The sequence below is a fragment of the Anomalospiza imberbis genome, chromosome 10, assembly GCF_031753505.1.
Source record: "Anomalospiza imberbis isolate Cuckoo-Finch-1a 21T00152 chromosome 10, ASM3175350v1, whole genome shotgun sequence".
NCBI lineage: Eukaryota > Metazoa > Chordata > Aves > Passeriformes > Viduidae > Anomalospiza > Anomalospiza imberbis.
Genome location: NC_089690.1, coordinates 7,059,883 through 7,078,662, shown reverse-complemented (window position 1 = coordinate 7,078,662; position 18,780 = coordinate 7,059,883). Strand labels below are relative to the sequence as shown.

Genomic DNA, 18,780 nt, shown 5'->3' with positions numbered 1-18,780 from the left:
AGAGGTGGATCGACTGCTCACAACCACCTATAAATCACAGGTGGACTCCAGAGCAGTGCACATGAATTACAAAGCGGTGTCTTGGACGAGTGACATGCACAGGCAGGATCAAGGCTTCACAGTTAGTGAGCAAATACAATGTCAAAACGAATGCTGGGTCAGGAGTACTTCTAACCTGCAACCAGGAACAGAGAACTTCCACTCACCCATCACCACTGTTTGGGGCAGCTTATCCAGGTGCAGGCTGTGTGAGCCACTGGCAGAGGTGTCTGAGATCCACCAGGGCTGATTGCCAAGCTCCAGCCCAGTACTGCAGCCCCAGCAGTGCCACCTGCACTGCTTCCACTGCACCTGAGATGTGGGGATTTTGCTTTGTGCAGAGCCCTGGCTGTACAGTTCTGTTGGTTACAAAAACAGTGCTGTACTTCCAGAACAGAAAAGCTGGGGAGAAGAGCTGAGAGGAAAACGTGTTTTTCCACAGCATGTCAGCAGAGCTCCAGCATTGTCCATTCATCTGCATCTCTGTATTTATCCTCTGACACTCTGGGTACCTCAGAATTCAGGTCTCTCTGCTGCCCAAAATATTCCAGTCCATCGCCACTCTGGGTAACAGCATGGTCGGTGACACATGAAGAGGAAAAGGCTAGTAAGATCCAAATTTAAATCAACCCCAAGGAAATGCACAATGCTCATACACACTGGTTGATCTCCCAAGCACCATAGTTATTTCTCATGTGTGAACCACTGCAGGCACAACTTCTGCTGATGTTACCATTCTCCAACTTTAGAAGACCAGTGAGTTAACTGATGTGAACTAGTTGAGTGTCCTGGTGCAATTCCAGCCAGCAAAACACCTGCCCAGGTGACAGCTTTGGCATGTCCCTGCCAAGCAACAGTACCACACTGCTCTGACTTTTCAGGTGATCACCCACCACCAAGCAATTTACTGCCTCACTAACTGGAGGTCATCTTGCAGCTAGGCCAAAATCCTCATCTGGAGCATTCCCTTTATCTTGGTGTGGTCAGTCCTCTTGTTTCTTCTCTGCTGCTCTCATTCCATCAATAGAAACAAGATCTAAGCCTACCCCTCACAGACACGGGCCTCAGTGACTTTCTGATTTTCCTTAAGGAATATTGACCAAAGGAACTGATAGATAGGAGGTGCTTATTTCTAGAATGTTTTATGCAACACAGTCACCAATATCCCTTACACACTCCAGACTCTCAAGGATTTCAGTCTCAACTGCACAACAAACAGCAGAGCATCAGCTCAGACTTTGGGAATTGTCCCAACATAACCATTACAGAGTTCCCGAGCCACAAAAATGAAGTCAGCAAGATTCACAAAGGAAGCTGTTGTCAGCAGCAAGGTTTTCCAGCAGAGCAAAGCCAAACTTTCAGCTGCTCAAACAAACACAGTCCTGCACTCTACAGAGCCAGCCTGCCTGGTCCTGTCACCGTGTCAGGCTCAAGAGCTGTGCTGGGGTTGTCACCAATGCCCTTCGTGGGGAAGGTTTCAGAGCACATCCACGTGCAGCATCCACAGCTCACATTAAGCCCTTTTCATGCTCCAGTTTGTATCCCTTTTCCAGCTGCTGTCTCTCCCCCAGATGTGTCACTCTCACGACCAGTGACAGGAATGGAGAGAATGGCATGGAGCTGTCTCAGGGGAGGTTTAGGTTGCATATTAGGAAAAGGTTTTTCATCCAGAGGGTGGCTGGACACTGGAACAAGCTCCCAGGGAAGTGGTCACAGCACCAAGCCTGACAGAGCTGACAAGTATTTGGACTTAGTGGGACTGTTGGGGTGTCCTATGCAGGGCCAGAAGTTGGACTCAATGATCCTCATGGGCCGCTTCCAACTCAGCACATTCTGTGACTCTACAATCCTGTGACCAGAGATTTTTGAGACCAGGATCACATGAAAAGGTGGAATTTCCAAAGCTATTATCCTTCTAAAAAAATAATAGTACAACAAAAGATTATTTAATGCAACCTTCGTATCTTCTGCATTCTACTGAACACAAAGTCAGGCTCATCCACCAGAAGAGGAAGGAAAGTCACAGTGGACAAAATAGGAGAGAAGAAACCTACAGCACAGTGTTGGAGATGTGGAAAAAGTCACCAGGAGGCATGACTGCACCTCAGGTCTGAATAATGAGAGGTGCAGGACTTTGTCAGCCAAGCTGCAGGTGGCTGGCTCCCAGAGCTGCTGGGTCAGTCCCTGGAGGAAGCAATACTCACAGTAGGCCAGGCTTGTGTTTTGTAGGCAGCCTGCCTTCCCTCCGCAATTCTTCTACAAAGGTTGGCTACCTGGAGTAGGAGCCCTCCTCAGAGAAACACAGTTTTTTGGAAGACATCAAAAAATCTCAACAAAGTAACTAAAATGTAAATCATAAATGGCATATTTTCTCATCTTATGAGCCAAGCAAACTAAAAAGTGTCACTAGGTCTCTTAAGTGCAAAGAAATTTGCCTCCTGTTCCTGCCAACTTTCCAGGGACCAACCCCAGTATGTCCCATTGGAAGTAGGCCAAATCTAAAGACATTAATTCCTCATCTGTTTATATTTCTAACAATATCACCTTTCTGACAGTTAATCCACGTGGAACAAATACACTAAATAGCCACTTGTACTTCTAGCTCTCACTTCTGAAGTCTCTCAGCTAATGACTCTCACTGTAGCACAAAGGTGACATTGTTCCCATATCTTCATCCAAGGAAGATTTAAAGCTCATGGAAAAGGAACCTCAACCAGTTTTGAGAACAATCAGTGAAGCTGCCTATATCCACTGGAAGATGCACTGCTCAAACCCAGAGAAGATGACACAACTGACAGAGTGGCAAACGGAGCTGCAAAAGCCACGTCTCACTGCCACCTTAAGCTTTGGACGTGGAAGAGGGAGCTACTCACTCCCAGTACCTCATTTTCCTTGGCACCCCCTGACAGGAAAAGCCCTGATTTTGACCATTCCACTCTGCTTAGTCTTTGCAAATTTGCTGCAGCATCTTTCTCTACAATAATAACATTACTCTGTACCCCAACACTCACAGATCTGATGGTTTTCAGTGTATTTAAAGATCACAACAATCCCTGCAGGAAAAGGATTAATATACAGTTAATACAGCTAAATACACTTGACTGTAGAGCTGCTGCATGACCAGGTATGACACGACATGCTGAAGTTAAACTGTAGCAAGGATCATATTTTAAAATGGCAAAATGAGAAGGTGTGAGGAAATACTGTGAACTATTCCTACAAGAGAAAAAAACTCCTCCAGAAAAAAAAAAGCAATCTGGAATTTTAGCATGGCTAACAAAACCAAGAGGTTTTTTTTAATTCTTGAACATTATAACAGGGCCAACAGCATATCTTCTTTCAAAAAGAGGCAGGTACCTCGAAAGGAAGAGGCTCACTTAGGTAATACATGGATGACCTAAGAAAGTAAGTCACAAAATCAACCTACTACAAAACATAAACATCTCTCTTCAGCCTAGAAACAACCTGTGTGTATCCTTTCACTTTCCTTCTGAATGAAATACTGCAAGAACACAGCTTTGCTATTTTCAATTTGCAAATTACAGTGTTTTACCCTAGAAAGCACACATTACATATGCCCCTTAGAATCTCCATCCTACAAACAATATTCAAGTATCTATTAGATTTTATGGGAATTTAAAATAAAATCGGAGGCAAATCTTTCACTCAGCTAAGCAGAGGAGTGGTATGGGCTGAAAAGCTCTGGCAAACAACAGAAACTGAGACTGCTTTTATTTTCACTGGTACTGCATAAGTTCAGCCAAGCCTTTTGCCCAGTGAATGCCCATAACACAATTTAAACAAGAAGTTTTTACACTGGAGGGCAACATTTTCCTAAATCTGAAATCTTTTCCCGATAATGTCAAAAGTATGAAAATTATTTTAGTTAAAAAAAAATACATGCCGCTTTCCACTCCTTTTGCTACTTTTATCCATAGTTTCTGTTAAGTTTGGCACAAATGTTTTATGTTTTGTTCAAGCATATTGTTTAGCTAAACACAGCTTTTGCTGTGTTCAATTGAGGCTTGTTGCAGGGGGTGGTGATGATTGATTGTTTTTTACTCTGTAGCAGTATTTTATATCCCTTCCTACTTGTTAACAGAAACTTTTTATAAACCATAATATCGAAGAAGCCTGAAAGTGTTACTAAAAACATCAACCATGTGCTCACCCAAGCAGAAATTTGAAGGAAAGAATGTGGTGTATTGATTTTCCCCCGCCAAAACCTCCTTAAGTATATAATGCAATTATCGCCTCTGCGGTGGAGTCCGATTTGGCAGTTCTAATCAGCCCAGCTCCCAGTACAGTCAGGGCTGCTGGGTGACACTTGAGATCTGAAGAGTGTGGGTAAAAATAACCTCTGTTCAACAAGACATGATGAACACCAGACAGCTGAGTCACCTTTAAATTCAAGTCTGATTTTCTGTATTAAAAGGAATTATCAAAGACAGGGGGAATTCTCAAGTAGAAGGGGATAAAGGATTCAAAAAATGTGTCTGAAATGTGTATTTTAATGAATAGTCTGTAATGTAATGAGCTTCCTTCTGTTTGCTGCCACTAACATCAACATACAGTGCTCAATCACCTTTGGGAAACCTCAGTTTCCTGTGGAGAAGCAACTTTTAATAAAATTTTCAACCTCTTTTGAAAATGTCTAATTTCTAAGCACTTGTTTCTTATAAAGCACTGCTCATTTATGAAGGCTTCTAGTATCAGCAGGGAAGTTAAAAAATGAGTCAGGCCCCAAATCTGCCATGGAACACATGCAATCTGTGGAGCTGGTGGATATTTTGTAAGACACCATAGAAATAACACCACAGAAAGTTTACTGCACATGAAACATTGATCTAACAGCAAACGAACCAAGCTGGTGGGGAAATACTACAAGTCCATTGAAGTTCAGTGATGAAACTGAAACCCCGGGGGAGAAAGTGTTTCTGGGGAACTTTCACTCTGATTTTCAGGATGAGCCTTTACCTTGGAAGCTTTCTCTGAAGCTTTTGAATAGAATGAGCACCAAGGCAGTAGGAAAGCAAAATAATTGACATGTGCTCGCCATAATATACCAACGAGAAGGCCATTACCCTCCCTTTTTAACTACCTCGGTGTGAAAGCAAAAGCAGGGCTCCGGGTGGAGCAGACCCCGACAACCAGAGCAAGCAGGGAAGCTTCCCCAGAACCACAAAATCCCCGTGTCCAAGCAACCACTTCAGAGCGCCTTGAAGGAGGAAAATAAACAAACAAACGCAGGAAGGAGCGGCGCTGCCGCGGGCGAGCCGGCAGCGATGTGCGGGAGCGCCGCGACCGCAGCCGCGACCCCGGGCAGGGCAGCAGCGGGAGGGCGAGGGGCCGCGGCAGGTGGAGGAAGGGATCGGGGCGATCCTGAAGCCTGCGGGGCAGGCAGCGGCCCGGGGAGGGGGCCAGGGGCTGCGGCGGGGAGGGGAAGGGGCCGCGGCGGGCGGGGGCGCGGAGGCAGCCGGGGGTGGTTCGCTGCACTCACGGGCGAGTCGTAGGAGAAGGCACATTCCGTCTTGTAGACCCGGTCCCCTGACTTGGGCACCCGGATCGTGGGCATGTAGGGGACGAGCAGCTCGCCCAGGTCCCCGGCGGCCATCTGCGCATCGCCGCCGCGGAAGAGCGCGGCCCGCTGCATCCTCCTTCCCTCCCTGCCCGCCCTGCTCCCCTCCCGGCCGCCCGCCCTCCCTGCCGAGCCGCTCTGCGCGGGCGATGGAGGCGGCGGGCAGCCGGGCCCGGGCCAGGGCGGCGGCGGGAGCCGGGCCCGAGGGAGGGCAGGGGGAGGGAAGATGCTATTTTTAATCCAATGGCAGCGGCGGCGGCACCAGCTGCGGCGGCGGCACTCGGGGGTCCCGGCGGGGGCGGGCGAGGGGCAGGGCAGCGGGGCGGGATTCCCGCGTTTCGCCCGAAAACCTGCGCTCCCAGCGGGGCGGCACGGAGACTCGGCTCCTGGCCCGCCCGGGGAGCGCGGGGCAGGTTTCCCTCTGAGCGGTAATACTCTTTTTTACGCTCTGCTATTTACTTTAAGCTTTTAAAGACTACATATATATATATATGTATATATATGCATACGCATATACGTATATATGTGTATATATATATGCATATATATGTGTATATATATATATATGCATATATATGCATATATATGTATATATATATATGCATACGCGTGTGTGCACGCGTATGCATATGTATATATATACATATATATGTGTGTGTATGTATATATATACACATGTATATGTGTATATATATACATATGTGTGTGTATGTATATATATACACATATATATGTGTATAGGTATTTTTATATAGGCATAGGTAAGTATAGGTATATAAGTGTATATCTATGGAATAGATATAGGTATATATCTATTCCATAGATATACACTATCTATATATTTTATATAGGCATAGGTAAGTATAGGTATATAAGTGTATATCTATCTATATTTTTATATAGGCATAGGTAAGTATAGGTATATAAGTGTATATCTATGGAAGTGTATGTGTGTATATGTATGTGTATATACACATGTACATACACGTGTATAAAATAGACGCAGTAAAACATCTCCTCTCTGTGTTTTCATCCTCAGCCCCTCAATGCAGTGCTGGTGTCTCACATGGCTCTGGCAGGTCCCCCCGGGGCCGTGCTGACAGGTGGGATGTCCCTGCTGTCCAGAAGAGCAGGTCGGTGTGGGGGGATACAGGGTGGGAATGCCCAGCCTGGGATGCTCGAGAAGCCTGTGGCAGTTCCAGGAGCCAACTCTCAATTTCATGTCTTCAGGGGCAGTACCTTTACCTTAAAATGCCCTTTTTTGGCCTTTGCTGTGTTTCTCTCTGCTTTTCACTTTGAAAGAATAATGTCAGAGGAAGGAGAAATAAGAGTGACGTTTGTCGGGAGAAAAATATTGCTAGTTTTAAAGTAGTGTCTAATAACTACTACATATGCCTGGCAGCAACAGCATTAAAGAATCGACCAGTCCATGTAAAATGAAGACACGTAGAGTAGATGAATTGCCTTCCACAATATATCCACGGATTCAATGATCACTTCCAAGGAGGTGATGTGACCTTTGCTAAAACCACCTTTTACCCCAAAATTAAGTTTCAAAAGGTGGTTCTAGAAAAAAATCTCAAAAAACAGAATTGAAAAATGTTTGTACCCAGCTATGAGCAGGCTGTGAGGGTGAACAGAGTAGCACAGTGTTCTCAGCAATTTTTACTACTGAAAAGTCAAGTGTTGGGAACAATGTGAAACATGAGGGCAAAATGTGATGTCCATGGAGTGGTTTTAGACTTACTGAAAAACAGACATTACATCAGACTTGCAAGCATCATTGGATGTTGGATAAAAAACACTAATGCAGGGTCAGACAGGTTTATTTTACCTGAGGAGACTTTGTGCTTCTTTAATGGCTTCTCTTATGAATAACTCAGCATTTATAAACAATGAGAGCCATAATATGACATATGAGCCATCTACCCTGAGACACTGATTCTAACAAAAAGGACAAGCAAAGCACTGATAGAAAATCAATGTCTTTCTAATGTTTGGCAGTGCCAGGAAACAGCAAACGAGGCAGTTTTTGCTTAAAATAATCCATGCACTGTTGCCTAATGTAAAAAAAAAAATCAGAGTTTTAAGTTTCAAATCACTAGGTGATATTGGTTTAGTTTGGGCTTATTTCCTTTAAAAAGTGAGATTTTGAATATGGACAGATAATTTAGAGCCACAAACTGTAACAGGCACTTTCCATCACTCTAGAGAAATTGAAAACAAAGAGTACCATGGCCTGTAGGACCTGAGGAAACACATCCCTCTAGTGGCAAAAACCTGCCTGGTGATGAGAGAATTCTTCATATTCCCTAAAGAGTTGCCAAAAGTGGTGTAGAAGAACAGCTGTACAGTTCTGAAAATGCATGGCAGATATGTGTGAAGGTACTTTTCTTCATCTCCCACCAATTACCTGACACAAAGCACTGAGAAAGAAAATACTCTTAGCTTCTTGTATCTCTCACTTAAAACTATAAATACTAGAAATCACAACATGGAAATGAGTATTACCAACTTCTTTCATGTACCTATGTTCTGAAGGAAAGGAGTGATTGTTGGCAATTGACATAAAGCATTTTCACTAATTATCAACTTTAATAGCTCTATGAGCTTATCTGCCACAGTTTCTTTCAAGATACTGGAATCAACACAAACACTGTTTATTCATTTCCATCAGCAAACAGCAGGATGTCTGTTCCACAGCACAGTCACAATTTGTCAGTATGCATTTAAGACCTTGCACACTGCCCTAAAGTGGTTTAATTGTCAGGTGTGGCTTTCATAGAATTGTCAACAAGATTTTTATCAGGTGTTTCATAATGGTACCAAGGCCCATCTCCCCGGTGTCTCATCACTCTGCGTGCCTCCAACTCCAGCAGCCTAAAAAAAAGGCAATAGACACCCTCAGCATGAAGTTTGTTGATGTTGAGCATTACTGACAAAGCAATGATTTTAGCATCAATGGTTTATAAATACTGCTGAGGCATGGGTAGGACCAAATTATGAAGGGTTCAACTAAGACATGAGCTATTACACCTTTCTCTTTTGTTTTTTGTTTTTTTTTTCTCCTCAGCAAGTCATTCCACAAAGGAGAAATAAAAATGCCGGCAGTTTTATCACAGGTTCTTCTCTAAGCTGTGAGCATTAGCAGGGGCAAAAAGAGCTCCATTTGCTGATTCAGGAAGACAGAGCTACTCCTTTATAAATACCAAGTGTTTTGAAGACCCCTGCCCTTGGATTGTTCTGGTAACCTGAATCCTGAGAGGGCAGCGATAACGGATACTGTGACTCCCACTCTGGCAGCAGCCAGTGCAGGCAGCACTCAGGGGACACATGAAAGCACTTTATCCAGCTCAGTATGTCATGCAAAATCAAAGAGTCAGCTACAGTATGGATCAGAACATACCTCAGTTCAGATTTCCTCACTTCCACATCAAGCAGGGCCATGTCCCTCTCATAGTTCTTCTCAGGGGGGTCAAGTACATAACGAGATATCCAGCGGGTTATGGGGTGCTGGAAAACATAACAGCAGAGATTGTCTGTGCAATTTCACAGTAGAAATGTCACTTTGTATATCCACAGTCCTGAAAAGAAGTCATGGACACCATGAGTGCTGCCATTCAAATCATAACAGTAAAAGTTACAAACGTGCACAACTACTTGTGAGATCAGAACCCTAAAAAGTCATATTTCTTTTGCAATTCTTAATGCCAAGATAACCTGCAGACGCTCTGTAGAAAAATTATAATGTAACGGAAGATATAATTTATTTTCTTTCTGTTAAAGTTCCTTAAACTGCCACAGTAATCACAGAAGTGGACTCCAAATCTTACTGTAATCAGCAACATTTCAAAATTCTGCTTCCACATAGAGGGCATTTCACTAGGAAAAAAAGTCTAAATTAGTTGAAACAATCACAGTAATATTGCTGAATTCAATTGCTTCCTATCAGGAACAAAACAGTGCATGCAGCAAGAAGCCAGGGCCTAATTTTAAGAAAATACAATTAAATTGAAACCATACAACCTTGAGTTTGTGACTATAAAAATCTTCAGTTCTAGATCCAAAAGTGTGTGTGATATGGGACTTTAAAACAATACTGGCAAACAACACAAAAGAAAGAAAAGTCACTGTAAACTCCAGTTTCTTAACACATTGAAGAAAAAACATAAAGACAAAACCATGGTATGAATGCAGAGGACTTTCCTTACTATTTAGGAATATTATAGAAAAATTCTTGGCATACAGTTTCAGCAGATTACTGCATACAGAGCATTTGCATCTGCGTGTGTCAATAAAGAGATTTCCTACAGCCATGTAGGATTTCCTTCATGTTCCATGAAGCCACAAAAAAGTTTACCAAAATCAGAACTGCGCTATTTGAGTTAGTCATTCTCCATTCATTTTACTCCCAAAAGCATCATCAGGAGAAAGGCTGTCCATAACATGCCCTTTTACATGTTACACTCACTTTGTAGTATTCCCAGTGCTCTGGAACATAACCTTCAGGAATCTCTGCAAGTTCTGCTTCACCTGACAAGGAAAGGAGGGGAGGAATATTTAACTCTGTGATTATTTTCCAAAGCTACCTTATATTCTGCCTTTCAGATAAGGAAAAGATCATTATTCCACACAGAGTACTAAATCCCTCATTGTGTGCTCTCTTCAGAAAAATGGAACTTTCAATTTTTGCAGACACATCACACTGCAAATATCTATTCACAGATTTTAAGTGACACATCAAAAGGGTAAAATTAGCAGCTATACAGAAGAAACAACTTAGATCAAGTCCACAGAAATACCCTTTAAAGTATAGGAGCTGGAAGCATGGACTTTTCCTGATTTCTCTATTAAATTAATTACATCTCATTACAGCAGGAGATTTAACACACGTATTGCCAAGCAGAATTCTGGCATCTTTGCTAGATAAAAAGCCAGAGTTGCAATCTTGTTAAAGCAAGTTACTAAACTTCACTGATGTTTGAAAGACTGCCAGAAGACAGAATGACTTTTTTTAAATGTGAGAAACTATTTTTTAAAAAAGCAACAACTAAAGCAAATATACTGGGAGCATTTTCTATGTAGTTATACAATATCACTGTATTTGTTAGGCCTATTCCATGATCTTCCAAAGAGAGAGCCCTAAAAGAGTCCTTTTTCTCTATCCAGCATGCTTAATTCCCATTTAACAACTTTGTACTTTGCTTAGCCCTGACAGAGCACTCACCAATAAAGATGTTGATATATGTTAAGAGCACAGCCACTGGTATTCCCGTCAGGAATAAATAGAATCTCTGTAGAGGGGACAAAAACAGTCAGTGTGGGAAAATCAGAGCCCTGACAAAACTTACACGAGATCTGAAAATATCTGAAAACGGTGGAACAGCCAATAACTCTGAGATTTGCATTTCTAGGTTGGAAAGGGATGTTGTGTGTAAACACTGCTGATTGCAATGAGCTCATTAATGAGCCTGAACACACAGAAGTGATGCTGTGTCAGCCCCTGAGCCTGTTCAGGTCAGTTCCCATCTCCCAGTGAGGTCAGTGTGTGCAGCAGCAAAGAGCAACACCTCCCTGAAATCCCTCAGCGTCTTGGCAGGGCTGGCTCCAGCACTCAGCTGCAATCAGCAAAGCAAGAATCCAACACCAGTGCAGCCACCGTGGGGTCTGCAGCTGAGGAAGGCAGAGAAATGAGTCCTGATCACATGAAGGGAGTTGTATCAAATCAGCTGCTTATAGTAGGATTTATCCAAAAACTGGCTTTGGAGGGGTCAAACTCAGGTTGGGCTTCCTAAATCTCACCTCTGTTGTTAGTGGTGTAGGTAAGTGAAGGCAAACCCTGCAGAAGAGTAACTGATATGTTTCAAAAAGGAGGATGGAGTAGAAAGCATCTGTGAGTCATGCAAATATGAACACAGACATGTAATTTAAAAATGCTATTATAGCAGTAATTTAAGTACCTATCACAACCTTTGCTATATAGCCAGTCTATGAACTTCATCTGGCCCTGATTTTACAGCATATGACCAAAAAATTCTTAAAGAGGACCTGAAATTCTCGTTTATGTAAATAGTGCCAGCTGCATTTTAGATGCTATCGCATAAACAACAGAGGAAATTGTATTTTAGACACTCTTACACCATTTGCAAGTGAGCTGCTACACTGAATGCAATACATTTGATTTTTAACTCACCAACAAGCTCAGAAATCGAGAATCATAATAACTCGTTGCCTTGATGATAAACATTCTCTTCCCGTGGTCACCACTGTGTCGTACAGGAACTGAGAATTGAAGCAGAGCATTATGGCTTTGTACCCCGGTGGTGCTTGTGCCAGGACAAGGTCAAGCATACGCGGGGAAAGAAAAAAAAAAAACAGTGTACAGCGGCAGCTGAGCTTTCTGCAGTTTGCCTGAAGTAATTTCGCATTTTGTTAGCACGAACCTATTTTTCTTTTAAGTACGGAGATCTATGCCCACCTGTAAGCACCAGCACGCGAGTCAGTGAATGTCACCACACAGGGCCGAGCACACGGACAATTACAACGCCAGGAGGGGCAGCCTCCTGCCCGTTCCCTTTCATTTTTTACCCAAACCCGGTAGTTTTTCATAGGAACGGGGACGCAACACGGCACCTGCTCAGCCCCCGGCCCTCCAGCGGCCTCCGGGAGGGCACCTCTGCCCCGCTCCGCAAGGTCACCTGGCCCCCGCCGCCCCCGCCCCGCCGCTCCCCCTCCGGGGCCGTACCGAGGGTGCCGGGGAGGCGGGGGGCGATCCCGGTGATCCCGGTGGTCCCGGTGATCCCGGTGGTCCCGGCGCTGCCCGCCCGCCGCGCCGCCCAGGCCGCGGCCGCCCGCAGCAGCCGGCTCATGGCCGCCATGGCTGGGACTGGCACGGGGCGGGGCCGGCGGCGCCGCTTCCCGCCGCGGGGTGAAGCCGGCGGCCGCCATCATGGGAAAGGGCAGAGCCTTCCCAGTGCCCCCGGCGCAGTGGGACTGCACGGAGGTGAAGCCGCGCAGGCGCCATCTTGGAAAAGGGCAGAGCTTTCGCTGTGCTCCATGTACGGCCGGAGAGCGAGGGGTGAGGCCGAGCGGGCGCCATCTTGGAAAAGGGCAGCTCCCGCCCCGTGCCCCCGGCGCTGTGGGAGGACGCGGGGCGATGGCGGCGGCCGCGGCCGTGGCCGCGCTGGGCCGGAGCCTCACGGCCGCGCTCCGCCTGCCCCGGGCTCGGCCGGGACTCCCCGGGTACGCACTGCGCCGAGGGGATTTGGGCTCAGGCACGGAGGGGCGGGCGCGGTTCCCGGGAGGAAGGAGAGCCTGTGGCGGGAGGCGGGTGTCCGTGCGTCCCGGTGTCCGTGCGTCCCGGCTCCGCCAGCCTGAGGGCTGCAGCGGGGTGTGTGGCTGCAGGCATCGTGTGAGGGCAGCACCACGCGGTTCCCTGTGCCTGTAGAGCCCTGCAGTCATCGTGCTGGTGCTTCCAGCACGGGGGGGGTTGCGCTTTCCCGTGTGTCCACAGCTTTTGCCATTGAGGCCACGGGGGAGGCCGTGGATTCTCCCTCTCCGGAGACAGCCCAAACCCAGCTGGATGCGTTCCTGTGTCACCTTCTGCAGCCCAAACCCAGCTGGATGCGTTCCTGTGTCACCTTCTGCAGCCCAAAGCCAGCTGGATGCGTTCCTGTGTCACCTTCTGCAGCCCAAACCCAGCTGGATGCGTTCCTGTGTCACCTTCTGCAGCCCAAACCCAGCTGGATGCGTTCCTGTGTCACCTTCTGCAGCCCAAACCCAGCTGGATGCGTTCCTGTGTCACCTTCTGCAGCCCAAACCCAGCTGGATGCGTTCCTGTGTCACCTTCTGCAGCCCAAACCCAGCTGGATGCGTTCCTGTGTCACCTTCTGCAGGTGGCCCTGCTTTGGCAGGGCTGTTGGACTGGATGATCTCCAGAGGTCCTCTCCAGTGCTAGAAGTTCTGTGCTTCTGTGATGTACTCTTGTACAGCGTAGCTCAAGTTTATTCCTTAATTTTTAATTGTTATTTATCTCTAAGTATAGAAAATTGATAATTAGATGAGATGAAGGGGACGAGAAAGCACCAAGATGACTTCTTTGTGACTAACCAAACCCCTGCTTTTTCCCCACATGCTGTGATCTATCTGTAGGACCCGTGCCTTTGTGAATGAAACAAACATTCCCATTTAGTAGAGTACTGTTTTTCCTATCATTCATAGTTTTTTTTCTGACTTTTATGCAGGATGACACTGAACCTGTACCACAAGAGCCTACCAAAAGTTGAGACCCTCCATCAGGTGAAGTTCCTGCACACAACTGTGTCTCGGAGAGGCCTGGAGGAGTTTTTTGATGATCCAGGAAACTGGGGGGAAAAAAGTGTAAAGTCTGGTGAGTTATATTTAGACTTTCTGATACTGATCTTTGAGCTGAAATTGGACCTGTTTTTTTTGCATTACAGGGAGCATTCATAGCTACATAAAACTTTTTTTTCTATGTATATGTACATACATCCACATGTGCATCTTTATGCCTGTTAATGTTTGCTGTGTTTATGAAAGCAAATAGCAATTGTGCAGCAAAATGTTTTGTTGTAAACCCTCTGTCTTGCTCTGAAAAGTGAGAATGTATCACAGAAAAGATGTGCTTTGATGAAATATAAGTACTATGGAAGAAAACTAGTTCGGTGTAAAGATTCATCTGACAGCTTTCTGTAAAGGCTGCATTCCCAGCTTCCTGTAAAAGGCTGTATTCCCAGCCTTTTACAAGCACAAATAAACACTACATATAATTGCCATTTGGTGTTGTATTTTAAAAGCAAAGCTGAGTATCCTCAAGGATGGCTGTCCAAGCAGTAGTATTTTAAAAGTGGTCTTTATACTGTTGTGTCAGCTGAGCCTAATAAAAGCACTTTTTATTTTCCAGAATAAGAGAACTTTGTTTCATTAAATTAATGCTGGTTTTTTTATCTTTTACAGGGGATTCATGGAATATAAAGCAGCTAAGGGGCAAGAGTAGTGAAGACTTGCACAAACTTTGGTAAGTAAGTTTTAGTGAAGAAGCTTCTCTTCTTTCAGAGCAGCTCTGCAGTTGTCAATAAAATGTGGCTGGTGAACTTATGATCCAGTAACTTTAGTCTGGCACAGAGCTCTGCAGGCTCCAGCCAGCTTTGGCCTAGGAGCAGCCCTGGTCCTGGCCCTGCTCAGGGCACAGAAGCTGCACTGCAGGTGGCTGTGGGACACTTGTGTCTAGTTCAGAGGGCTCAGGTTTGGTACAAACCCTCTGGGGGTTGTTTGAGGGGGACAGACTTGGTTGTCAGTGCCTCCTTGTGGGGTGGGCACTTCATTCCATCAGGGTGCTCAGGCCTGCATTTACTGATTTTGGAAATGTCTGAAGCTGGAGGTTGCATTGCCACTTCAGGCTGAACTTAATTGTTACTGTGAGCAGCTTTTTCCTTGCTTTGTCTTGGCCTTTTTGTGTGTATGTGTAAGAAGAATCTGGCTCTGTCCAGGTAGTGGAAGACAACTTAGTGTTAAACTCTTCCCTCCTGAGCCCTCTGTATTCCAGACTAAGTAAAACTGTCTCCCTCATTCTCCTCCTTTGTTTCATTATATGAAGCCAGGAGGATTTGGGATTACAGATAGTAAGTGAATAACTGCTTAGCTATCCCAAAGTCATTTTTGAATTACTGTGCTTTCTGCTCTAGGTATGTCCTGCTGAAAGAAAAGAACATGCTCTTAACTTTAGAGCAAGAATCCAAACAACAGCGCAAGCCTATGCCAAGTCCAGAACGCTTAGAAAAGGTAACTTTTTCATGCTACATAAAGACTATAACTCTTAAGTAAAATTGCTAAAAGATGAAGTGTTGGTAAACTTGTTAAAGACTTTTTTTTTAATTATTTCCCTGATTTTAGTGTATGCACTAACTGCTGAAATCATAATTTGGTCAAGGCAGCTTTCTCATTGTCCAGTGGGCATTACTGGGGCTGTGACCAGACTCCAATGAAAACTAAAATAACCAACAGCCACTACAGAACATAAGCATATCTTCTGTTTGCTGCTTCTGCTTCCTTCTGACCCCTGCCTCAGAGCTTCCTGTACTTCTGCATCAGCATTGGATCTGGCTTTATGCATTACCCAGCTGGTCTTTAATCAAGTATCAGACTGTCAGTTATTTCTTATCTGTCCTGCTATCAAATGAGGTTTTTGAAGCAGTCATTCCTTACTGTTCTAGTACACAGGGCCTGCTGAGAGAGAACTCATGGTCAAACTCCAGCATGTTTTACCTTTGTTTTCCCTTTAATTTTTGTCTTAAGTCTTTGAGATCTTTTGAATTTTCAGCATTGTTTTTTGTTGGTGCATCCTGAAACTTTTTGCCATTTCCAGGTAGAAACATCTATGAAAAACATAGACTTGGTTGTCAGAGAAAGAGAAATTGCTTTGAGGCTTTTACAAACAGGCCATGAAAAGCCAGTCCCCGGCGAGTGGAGACACGACTTTCTGGGACGCACCTTCTGGTATGGAAAACCTTTTTTAATGTGTGAGTTTTTCTTGTGGTGCGTCTCTGTCCCAGAAAATCCTTATCTAATCACGGAAGGATGCACAGACTGTACAGAACACAGGAGACACAGTTACAAACCAAGCCAGCAGGGGCTGGAAATAAATACCCACATACAAATTCTGCTATCTCCCAGACCACTTTATCACTGTACTTGAAACCAACTGGTAAAATCCTAGAATTAAGATGATGTGTACATTCTGTAATAATTTTTATCTGTCTCCAACAGGTACAGTTACAAGGAATGGCCAATACCGTGGCACTTAAACAAAAAACACAAAAAGAAGAGATTCTATTACTTACCTCACGTGAATCACTTCATCAGGTAAAAAGATTATTTTGACATTGAAAGTTACCTTCTGATCTGCTTGTGTCCTTATTCTACTTTAAAAGGAAAAAGTAGCTGTAATCTTTCAGTTTTCAGCTACTAGACTGAAAATTAGGCTTTTTGAAATTACAGCTTGCTCTGTTTCTTTTTTTCTGTTCCCACCTTAGTTACTAAGGTGCATGGTTATGCAGTGACACTGTAAAAGTAACTTCGAGTGCAGAATATCAAAAATCCTCCTAGAGGCTGAACTTCCATAGAATTCAGAAGCAGAGTAAAAATATTACTCTGCAGGGTTTTTTACTTACCAGAAGCAAATGAATACTGAAGTTGTTAATCACTGAGTGTCTCTATCTGTTTGGGGGGAGCTCATGAAATTGCTCACAAGCTGGCTGGAAATGAACCACACCAACTTCTCTGTTTCAGACTCAGACTTGAAAAAACCTTACGGAAAAGGGCAAGACAGCAAAGCCTGGAGAGGACTAGACAGAAGGTTTTGGAAAGGAAGTTCCCTGATGTTGCTGTGAAATCCCAGAGCCAGTAGCATGCTGGAAGAGCACTGCAAGCAACTGGTCAAGTGTCTGTGGAACGCGAATCGTGGTCTGGAACCACAAACAACTCCACTGAGCATTCCAGAGAGTCTCCATCTTTTTTTGTTTTTAATACCACATTTGACTTTAATTAAACTTGTGATCTGGAATTAAAAAGCAGCTTTGGTGCCTAACTCTAATCATCTGATCTCTCACGTTTCCGGGAACAAATGTTGTGTTAGCCAGCTGTTACAAGAGAGATAGGAACAGTGAAGAGCAGTCCCGAGTGCCAGCTGACAGTAACAAGTGTAGGGTGATATTTACCTGCTTTAGTGTAACAAATGTGCATCAAAACGAGACAGAAACACGAAAGCATCTGAAGCTCATGTATGAGCCTTTTCCTTGATCATATTTTTCCTGCTATTTTTCTGAGTATTTTCCCTGAGTTACAGGTAAGCTACGCAAGGTGTATTTCCTCTCTGCATAAATGCACTGGTAGATGGGCTCTTCAGTCTGCCATGAGGAATTTTTTCCACTGCTTTAAGTCTGGCTTCTTAGAAAGTATGAAATACTCAGCATGGGACCTACTAATACAGTTGTCCTACCTTGATTTCTGTGACAAATTCAAACACTTGTACAATGCTTTTTTGCAGTGCAAAATGTTTGAAAGAAGGCTGCAATAGTCTTCTATGAAATTGAAGTAAGTACTGCTGTTGCTCTCAGTTCATGGAAACACCTTCACCTTTCACTTCATGAACGCTTTTAACTTCCACATGTGGTCTAGAAATCTAAATTTAAGTCACAGATACAAGTCTTTCGGGAAGCAAACGTGCTCAGCAGTATAATCTGGTAAAACACTGCAAGGGAACCAGTACTGTTTCCTGTGAGTATCTATCTCCATCATTTGGACCATCCCACAAAATTCCCAGTGTTTAAACTCAAAATCTTTAGTGTGAGAAAATCTCCAGCAGTGTTTTGCTCTCCTTGTACTATAGAAATAATAGCAGGTATTACTACTGTACTGCAGTTCTTTTAAGAGAAACAGAAGCTGATTTGGCATAATGAAATCTAAGCATGCCACAGAAAGAAAGCTTAAAACCACCACCCACTGCAGTGCACTGGGGTAGCAGTTGAGTTATGTTCCATGTTCCACCTGAATGGAAACTGCACTGAGTCTTTTTCTTCCACAATGACAAGACCTGGTGACTTTGCAGTTTGCCTCATTTTGCAAAAGAAATACAGTTTGTCAGTAGCTTTGAAAATCTGATCAAGCAACTTTGTCTGAAGAGCAACTCAAGATTCTCATAAGACAAAAGCAGATTGGTTTGATAAATTACTTTATTATTTGGAGGTAATGTGAAACTTTTCAAATAGAGGCCTCATAATTATTTACCCACAAGATCTTTTAGGATACAAAAACGAAGCAGTACTGTTTATTTTTTTTTTTAGATCAGTTAAATGCTATTTGGTTTTCCACAGCTTTTGAGATAAGGAGCAAAACTTCATTGTGGCCCAAAACAGATCATCACACCATTGTAAATTAAGCTTAAAAGCAACATCGAGCTGTGTCTTGACAGCCAATTCCTGCAGAAAGAAAGTCATCACCATTCCTGTGACCCTGAGTGCACCTTCCCCCTGCAAACACAGGCACTTACAGACCCCGCTGGGAGGCACGGGGGAGCCACCCCAGCCACGAGCACACGGCACTTCGGGCTCCCTGCAGCAGGGTCAAGCCACGCACTGAAAGCTTCT

The 18,780-nt window shown here is 44.4% G+C and overlaps 3 protein-coding genes across 5 annotated transcripts in view; 1 reads left to right on the top strand and 2 right to left on the bottom strand.

The window, feature by feature from the left end:
- The window catches only part of USP13 (ubiquitin specific peptidase 13), a 50,327-nt gene extending 44,426 nt beyond the window's left edge, over positions 1-5,901 (bottom strand). Inside the window, exon 1 of one of the 3 annotated variants that reach the window (XM_068200365.1) lies at positions 5,540-5,901. In XM_068200365.1, coding sequence (XP_068056466.1) covers positions 5,540-5,692 — 153 coding nt within the window. In that variant the 5' untranslated portion in view covers positions 5,693-5,901. The remainder of the gene's footprint in view (positions 1-5,539) is intronic. The other 2 variants (XM_068200363.1, XM_068200362.1) reach the window with 2 other exon arrangements.
- A 2,340-nt stretch (positions 5,902-8,241) lies between these two features.
- NDUFB5 (NADH:ubiquinone oxidoreductase subunit B5) lies at positions 8,242-12,527 on the bottom strand. Its single transcript, XM_068200361.1, has 6 exons — positions 12,363-12,527; positions 11,811-11,899; positions 10,845-10,911; positions 10,089-10,150; positions 9,024-9,130; positions 8,242-8,497 (listed from the first exon to the last, which is right to left on the bottom strand). The coding sequence occupies exons 1-6, from the start codon at positions 12,493-12,495 to the stop codon at positions 8,377-8,379; spliced, it is 579 nt and encodes a 192-aa protein (XP_068056462.1). The 5' UTR covers positions 12,496-12,527; the 3' UTR covers positions 8,242-8,376.
- Positions 12,528-12,559: 32 nt separating this feature from the next.
- Positions 12,560-17,228, top strand: MRPL47 (mitochondrial ribosomal protein L47). Its single transcript, XM_068200360.1, has 7 exons — positions 12,560-12,859; positions 13,861-14,006; positions 14,594-14,654; positions 15,322-15,418; positions 16,002-16,132; positions 16,403-16,498; positions 16,925-17,228. The coding sequence occupies exons 1-7, from the start codon at positions 12,567-12,569 to the stop codon at positions 17,040-17,042; spliced, it is 942 nt and encodes a 313-aa protein (XP_068056461.1). The 5' UTR covers positions 12,560-12,566; the 3' UTR covers positions 17,043-17,228.
- The last annotated feature ends 1,552 nt before the right edge of the window (positions 17,229-18,780 follow it).